Below are 9,026 nucleotides of genomic sequence, written 5' to 3'. Positions count from 1 at the left end.
TAAGACAGTTTGATTAAACATTGTTGACAAAAAATAAAAATAAATAAAGTTTCACTTTTATTTGAGTTTTCGTATTTGTATTATGCATGTTTTATGCAAACTAACTTTAAACTCAGTGTAACTGAAAAAACGTCTCATCCATAAAGGAGTACTAATGGCGGTCAGGCCTGACTAAAAATGAAAAGGTGTCTGCTGCCCTCATGTGGCTCTGAAAGGAGCTCGAATATAACGTGAATATTTCCCACCAGCTACTTCAGGTGAAGGCAAGAATCGCCTACATGGCCAGTGGGCAATGCTTAAAGGGATTATTCACCCAAAAATGTAAGTTCGGTCATAATTTACTCACCCTCATGTTGTTCCGAACTGTAAGAGTTTCTTTCTTCTGTTGAACAAAAGAAGATATTTTGAAGAATGTTGATAGTGAAACAGTTGCTGGTAGCCACTGACTTCTATAGTATTTAGTTATTTTTCCGTACTAGGGAAGTCAATGGCTATCTTCAACTGTTTGTCTACCAACATTCTTCAAAATATCTTCTAAGGAATTTCTACGGATATGACATTTTAAATCTGTAATAAGCTCAAATAAACTAAGGTCCCAAAATCATGCTTTATTTATTGAATCTATGTAAACCATCCATTCATCCATCCATTTTCCAAACCACCTGTCCTCTAGGTTGCTAGGATGCTGGAGCCTATCCCAGCGTCTCGGGTCGCAGGCAGGGGAAACACTCTGGACAGATGGCCTTCTTGAGTACACTATACAGAGCCTTACCAGAACACGAAAGAGATTTACTTAGACCAGATTTGCCAAATGACATAATTATGTGGGATAATGTCAACTTCCACAGCACCAACATTGTTGGGGAATGGTTTGCTGAGCATGAAAGGATAACACTAGAGTTCCTTCCACCATACTCCCCTTCCTGAATCAGATATTTCAGCATGGGGATGGAAAGTGTATGACTAGAAGCCACAAGATCAGATAACTAAGTTGGATGTAATGAATGCTGCTTGTGAGGACATCACAGACCATCATCGCAAAACTATTTTCCCCTGCTGCATCACAAAAGAAACATCAGATGTGATGTTGACGAAAATCTCTGCCAAGACTAACAAGAATGACAGGATGTTCACCTAGAAGATGGGAACTTTCAGCGTTATGTACAGTGAGGAGGTACAATTTAATGGTTTTGTATAGAGCGTTTTTTTGTTGTTGTTGTAATTTTGTGGCAAACTTATTTCACATAAACTGCATGTAACTAGCAATTTTTTTGACGACCACAATTTTTTTCCTAATTTTTAAAAGTGTTTATAAATATATATATATATATATATATATATTTGCTTTCAGATCCTCAACATCCCACAGCTGACTTAATCAAACACAGACCATCTCAAAGTCCTGCTTCCACCCCCTTATCTGATTGGCTAGTGTGGAGCGTTGGAAAGAGTTATGCAGGGAACGCCTCTATTCCCATAAAAATGTAGGCAACTTTAAAAAAAGCATCATTTTGGATCTTAGTCTACTGTCTAGAGCAAAATGGCCTCAGCACATGACAGAGCAGTTTTACAGGTCATCTTTAACCCTACCAGCCCTTTTGGAGATATCCCTGGATTAAATCAAGAAGATGAGCTGACAGACAATGGTAAGATGAAGGTCCATAATTAGATAACATATGCAAAGTTTGTGTATGATGATGACCAAGTAGTCTCTCACTTAATGTTATATTGCGATAGATAGATAGATAGATAGATAGATAGATAGACAGACAGATAGATAGATAGATAGATAGATAGATGTGGCAGTTTACTTAGGGAATTAAATCAGGTCTTTCATACTCGAAAGTTTCAAATGCTATAAAGATGTGTTCTCATTGTGAACATTATTGTGTATTTCTTTCATATGTCTTTCTCTAGACAGTGTTTTTGAATCAGAGCTAGTGAAACAGGTGAAAGATCTGGAACTGCAGGGAGTTTCTGCTGCTGAGTCTGGAGACCTACCCTCTGCTCTTCAGCATTTTAACCAGGCCATCCGGATCCTGCCTCAGAGGGCTTCAGCCTACAACAACCGAGCCCAGACCAAACGCCTGCAGGGAGACACGGAAGGTGATACGTTTCTTCTTTCTCCCCCAGAATCAGCTGAAAAGGTTTCCAACTTTAATTTCTGCAGTTCTTTTTTCAGAGACCATAATGAAAATACATTAAAATGGCAACAACTTTCATTGATGTTCGCACAAAACGTGATTATAGAGGCAGATTATCGCTTAATAAAAGCTTATTTTTGTGCATTTCCTTGCATAATACTACCTCAAAAATATTTTCATAGTGCATGATTTGTAAACCAATACATTTTGACATTTGTATCACATAACCAGCTCCGTATGTATGGCTTTACAAATGTAGTATATTTGCTTGAGTCCTGTGAAACGTGAGTCACGATAAAAGCATTTAAAGACTTGTATAAGCCAGCTAAAATGGCATGGATGCTTCAGCAAATGTATTTTTATCTCATGTTTAGTTTGGTTTTGTTAACACTATCTGTTTGGTGTAGTTTATACAATGTTTTCAAACGCGATACAGCATTAACCTTTTATTGCCACTTACAGGATGTTTAGTGTTTGAGCGGACATGATACATAAAACAACAAACATCATAAAACCTTGCCAGACTTATGTTCATCTGTTTCAGATAAAACTGAACGTGACTTTAGCGCCACTCACTGGAGCAGTGTAATATAATTTTGCAGAAATGTCACCATATATATATATTTTTTTTTTTTTGTCCCAATGAGCCTGTGTTTCAAAAAATAAATAAATAAATAAATCTACCTAACAAATCTTACAGAACACATTAAATGATATGTATTTAAACAAGGCAAGTGTGGAGTTATTTTTTTGGGTTATCTCACTGAACTGATATATATATATTGCAGGTGCAGTGGAAGATCTGGAGCGTGCCATTTCTCTCAGCGGCGGCATTGGGCGATCAGCCTGTCAGGCTCTGGTCCAGCGTGGGCTTCTTCTTAGATTGTCGGGTCGTGATGAGGAGGCTCGGGTGGACTTTGAGAAGGCAGCAGCTCTAGGCAGTGAGTTTGCCCGGCAGCAGGCTGTGATCTTGAACCCCTACGCTGCCCTATGTAACCGCATGCTGTCAGAGGTCATCGATAAACTACGCAACCCAGAAATGTCAGACATGCCATAGAGATGGAAAGATATACTAATAAGTATATACATTGTACTGTTACAAAGGCATACATTTATTAACTTGTACTTTGCTTGTACTTTGTGAATAAAGTCAAACATTTTTCAGGTGATTGTCAATTTGGGGGATGTAGAGAATGAAAGAAAAAAAATAAATATTAAAATTTAAAACCTAAAATTATGATAGCACTGGAGGAACAGATAAATAAACTTTTGGATGGAACTTTATGAGTGGAACTGTATGATGGAAATAAACTTATATATAAGATATAGGTCACTGTTTAAATAAGTAAATGTGTGACATTGATCATATGATAGTTTGTACAGATTCTAAAATCATGCTGAAGAGCAACTGAAGATTTTATACACATGAGTGTTGCTGTCATTAAACCAAATGTAGGACAAAATAAATACTTTTTTTTCTAAACTTATCAATCACATTGTTATGCTGATAGTATAATTTTTCATTAACCTGGTATTAAATGCAAAATAGAAACATTTTCACTAGTAGTCTTTGGCATCTCAATAAATATACATTTATAATATTAAAGTGACAGTTCACCCCAAAATGAAAATTACATCATCATTTACTTACCCTCAGGTTGCTAGTACCCATTGACTTCTATAGTATAGGGGAAAAAAAAAACTACTGTAGAAGTCAATGGCTACCGGCAACTGTTCGGTTACCAACATTCTTCAAAATATTTTATTTTGTGTTCCGCAGACAAAATAAATGTATACTTGTTTGGAACAACAAGAGGGTGAATAAATGATGACAAAATTGTAATTTTTGGGAACTACCCCTTAAGTTGATTTTTGAAGCCTGCTTATATAGCAGTGCATCTTTCAGCCACTAGAGGATAGCAATGATCTGTCAAAAGTTAGGAACCTTTACCCAAGAAAGAAAATCTCTTTAAAACAGCATACAAAGTTGACATTGACTAAAACATAAATTCATCTAGGAAATATTTAGGGGGTCATTGCTTGCAGCATGCTTTTATTTTATGTGTGCTACTAGCAGTCTCTTATTTTCCATGTGACTTGTCAGTAGTGAGGACACTATTGACTAGTGTCTGGAACTCTCCTCTTCTTTCCTGGAGATCTGTCATGCTGGGTAATGCCACAGGTTCACTTCTGATCTCCTTCTGGTAGAAAGGACAGACATTCAGGTGCTCTGCCATGGAGGCATATCTTCAAAGACCATGAATCCACTGGAGAGAACAGACTGCTGAACTCCCATGCCTACATGGAGATGTGAAAGCTCCAATATATCAATTATGTCATTGCATAAAATAATAATAATAATGGTTATTTTATGGTGCCTTCCCAGCTAACAAGAACAAACTAGAAACTTCAAAATAACCACTAGAGAATGTTGTGTACTGTATGTGTTCTTATTAGGTTACACACACACAAAAAAAGAAAAATAACATTCCTAGAATGATAGGAATTGATTTCCAAAGAGAAACATACACTAATGTTTGTGGAACTTTTTGTGTTTGCTTGGTTTATGATGTTTTTAATAACTGAACAGTTGTACTTACTATAAATGGGGCAAAAAGCAGCTTAAATATTTTTTAAAATGTCTTCTTTTGTGTTCCACAGGAAAAAAATAGCAGGATACAGGTTTATATGAGAAAAGCATTTACCTTTTTTCTGGCCCTCTAGGTGAATCCACCATGAGAATATGTATTTTTCTCCCATTTGAGAGACACCGTGCCCTTCTGCTGCAGAACAGTGCTGCATACCTCCCTCATTAACTGAGAAACCCGAGACAGACGACCCAAAGACACACTATCCAGAAAACTCACTATGTGATGTAAGATCTCAAAAGGAAGTCTGCTCAGAGAATCTAAATTCCTTGCTCGTTTACATTCACTGCTAATGGTTTTTACTCCTTTGTAAAGTGATGCTGCCACCTTTGCTTGTAAGATGAAAGTGCTAAGATCTGTATCATAGCTTACGGTAGCCTGATATTTAGATGGTCGAAATTTCTTCTGGCTAAAGGTGCAACCAAGGTAAGCCAGCGGGCACCGCTGTAAAAACCAACCAGTAAGACATGACTGGATGTCTCCATGCACGTTCCTAATGTGCCAGGGTATTCATCACGCCTGAAGGCATGACAGCACAGGTAAGTGAAGGCTGAGCAGGATTTATTGTGTCTCCTAGTCACACATTCGGTCTGAATCTGCACATGTAGGTTTTGAGGCTGCTCCGCAACAACATCGGCCAAAGATGCATCACTTTTGAATGGAGCAGAATGGAAGTCATAGGTCTGGGTGCCAAAGTCAACATAGAGCCCGTCGGTTCCAACAGTCACACATATCTGATGACCTTTCTCTTTCTAGACAGCACAGCAGTGCGGCCTCTACCTCATTTGCCTTTGGAAGCTCTTCTATAACAATGCCTAAATCAGATGTGTCCACATTCTGGTCTGTCTTAACCATTTGTGATGGATCCTTGAGGTGGCTACGCTTGGCTCTGTAGCTGATCGGCGCATTGGAAGAGTGTATGGTTTGAACTTCAATAGGCTCTAAATTTCCATAAACAAAATCTTTATCTTTAGGTGTGCAAGCAGCTAGCTGGCCAAAGTTGATAAGCATACATCCATTGTGCACCAGATACATATTATACTCTGCCATGTTGACCTCTTTACGTAGTCTATCAAGAACACCATCTTGCCAAGGGGCTAAACCTGTCCTGGCAAGAGGCCGGCAGAAGGGGAATGCCGTCTCTAAGCAGAGGATGGGCCCACTGGATAGTGGATGCCATCACCCTGGCTTATCAGGCACAGGGTGTGCCCTGCCCGTTCAGGTGGCGAGCTCATTCAATTAGAGTGTGGCATCCTCCTGGGCTCTGGCTCGTGGCGCCTCGCTAGCAGATATCTGTAGAGCTGCGGGCTGGGCGACCCCTACACGTCCGCTAGACTCTATAGCCTTCGTGTGGAGCCGGTATCCTCCTGTGTTCTCACCTCAAACGGGTAGAAGCACTGAGAGGCCCCGACTTCGGGTCGGCTTGCTAAAACCACTCCAGAGAGTCCATATAGTAGACCCTGTGGAGCTCCTCCGTCCCCTCGGCAGCCAGACGTGGCGGAGCGTCCGGCGCCAGGCCTTCACTCGCTGAATCCTCGAGAACCGGTAGAAGGCTGGGTTCCATATGTAAGACCTAAGTGGATCCCATATGTATAAAGTCCACGGTATAGCCTCGAGCCCGTGTTCCGCGGCAGACTTCTGCCATTCCAAGAGCGTTACAATCACCTCCATTCTTCCATATGCACCCAAGGAATGTTCATATGTGTATTTGCTTCCGAAACCTCCTTCGGGAAGGTTGGAGCTTCCGTAACGTCCCTGTTCCAAGTAGAACGGGTACGTTTTCCCAGTGTTATCCAGTCTTACTCATTGGGTAGTGCCATAGCAGCAGTAGCTGGTCCTCTTGTGCAAGCCCTGGCCTACGCCAAAAAGTAGGGGCGCAGGTGGCTTCCACAGGACACTGGAAGGGGCAGTAGCTGTGGCCCTTTGGTAGGATCCCAATTCGTCGGTCATCCGACGTGACGTCGAGAGTGACCGACTGAAAGGGAACGTCTCGGTTACGTATGGTAACCCTCGTTCCCGAAGGAGGGAACGGAGACGTCACGTCACGTCGCCACAGCTCCTGTACCACCGCTGAGCGGCCGGGTCACCGGCTCGGCTCCTCAGCGAAAACCTGAATATGCGCTGCATCTGCTGCCTACTTATACTCACGCTGTGATCAGCGGCAGCTGGATGCAATAATCGCATGCCAATGTGCATTGGCTCGTTTAGTTTACACTCGAAGTAGATTGGTCTCTCTAAGCGAGATCCCAATTCGTCGGTCATCCGACGTGACGTCTCCGTTCCCTTCTTCAGGGAACGAGGGTTACCATACGTAACCGAGACGTTCTCCAAGCAGGCCACATCTTTACTCTTAGCAAGGGCCAACCTTTCCTCTTGGGTTAGTTCTTGTACCTCTTCCCCAATAAGACTATTCTCCAACATCTCTTCCGGGTTTAAGTTCTGAGACTCCCAGCGCTCTGGATCAACACCTCCAACCGCACCATCCAGTGGAACTTCAGGCTCATCCATCTTCTCTATCAACTCAGGGAAGAGTGTCTTCATTTGAATTGAGCTAAACAGAAGCTTCTGATCTCTAAGGTCCATAGCAAGGTCCAACTGACTCATGCAGGTTGTATCCTGAAGGGCGTTCCTGTAGAACATGGTATCAATCTCGTTCACAGGCCATCGGTTCCATTCCAGGGTACATGTGATGACACTGGCAGGACACAATTCTAGGTGCTGGGCAAGTCTTTGACGAGTCATGGTCATGGGACAGCCATAACCAGCATTGAGGCAGGGTACAATTTCTTTAGGGCAGAGAAGACGATGCTCATCCTCTTTACAAAGGTGGAAGGCGGCTCCGCATTGCAGGTGACAGGAAATGAAGAAGCATGATGTGGGGATGTCTACGGGAATCTTGCAGTGCTGGTTATGACATTTCTCAAAGTGTGGATGAAGACCAGAGTCGGTAGTCCTATTCTTGCCCTGGAGGTGACAATCCAATACATGTATTTGTTGCCCACAAGATAACCATTATTGTACTTAGACTGTTTGATACACAACACTTGCTTGTTTGAAAGCAAGAAGAACATGACAACTTTGAAACTCAAAGCTTACCATGACCGCATTACCATTTCTTGTGTTTGAAAATAAACTCTGTAATGAGACAAGGGAATAGACGCTGAAAGGAAACAAGTCTCGGAAATGTTTCAGTGTTGCTATTGTCTAGACGATTATTGACTTTTCTTTTCTTTCTAGAATAGACACAACATAAAACCACATAACAAGACAATTGTCAGACTACACCGAATACATATTTACATATCAGACAATGCTTTCTAGAAGAATGAGCATAAAACCTAAACCTTTTTTTTTTTTTTTTGCTTAGATGAGCTATTTGACCATAAAATAGCAGAACTTCTAAGAAAACAGTTTATAATAACCCTTAAAAACACCTGAAAAATTGCATTAGACAATCTTTGAATTTCAAACAGTAAACAGGTTTACCCACTGTTAAGAAAATGCATGTGCACAATTAGCATTTTTCAATGAGAGAAACCAGTAACACACACTTCTAGACGTCTGTGTTATTGTTAAAGGTCTTGATCATGATTACAGGTCAGTCTCACTTACCCTTGCCTGCCCTGGCGATGTTAGCATGACTTGTGTGTGGTAACACACACTTCTAGACGTCTGTGTTATTGTTAAAGGTCTTGATCATGAATACAGGTCAGTCTCACTTACCCTTGCCTGCCCTGGCGATGTTAGCATGACTTGTGTGTGTGTGTGTTTAAATGGGTCTGTGTGGATGTAAATATCTCTCCTCTGTTCTATCTTCCCTGTTATAAATAGACAAACAGACAAGTCAGGCTAAGCCTATGAGACACAAGGTTACATTACATCACACCACACACAGTTACTATTATTTGTATACTGTGCTAACTGATTGTCAAGAATGATCAATATTATTGAATCACCACTTAAAAATGAGGATACTAGCTGTTTATTTAACAAGGAGTTTTGAACTGGTGAGTAAATATAAGTGAATTGATAACATGCGGCTATTATGTTGACACATACATAACAAATGTAAAAAAAAGAAAATCAATGCCTTTGCAATTATTTTACCCACTCTTCCAATGAATATGTTGCTGAATTATAAATCACACAATAATAATCTTACTACACATACTATCCACTAGATCAGGGGCGTAGATTACGCGGGGGACGCGGGGGACGTGGCCCCCCCACTTTT

The 9,026-nt window shown here is 40.9% G+C and overlaps 1 protein-coding gene and 1 pseudogene across 1 annotated transcript; one reads left to right on the top strand and one right to left on the bottom strand.

The window, feature by feature from the left end:
• Positions 1-1,489: 1,489 nt before the first annotated feature.
• On the top strand, positions 1,490-3,423 carry LOC107747642 (tetratricopeptide repeat protein 36). The gene is made up of 3 exons (XM_016562235.1): positions 1,490-1,646; positions 1,918-2,106; positions 2,933-3,423. The coding sequence occupies exons 1-3, from the start codon at positions 1,541-1,543 to the stop codon at positions 3,199-3,201; spliced, it is 564 nt and encodes a 187-aa protein (XP_016417721.1). The 5' UTR covers positions 1,490-1,540; the 3' UTR covers positions 3,202-3,423.
• Positions 3,424-4,225: 802 nt separating this feature from the next.
• LOC107747640 (F-box only protein 40-like) lies at positions 4,226-8,431 on the bottom strand (annotated as a pseudogene).
• Between the last annotated feature and the right edge of the window lie 595 nt (positions 8,432-9,026).

Source organism: Sinocyclocheilus rhinocerous, unplaced genomic scaffold, assembly GCF_001515625.1.
Source record: "Sinocyclocheilus rhinocerous isolate Xijiao unplaced genomic scaffold, SAMN03320098_v1.1 scaffold619, whole genome shotgun sequence".
Classification (NCBI taxonomy): domain Eukaryota; kingdom Metazoa; phylum Chordata; class Actinopteri; order Cypriniformes; family Cyprinidae; genus Sinocyclocheilus; species Sinocyclocheilus rhinocerous.
The sequence above is the reverse complement of the archived record's forward strand: the minus strand, read 5'-3'. Positions and strand labels throughout refer to the sequence as shown.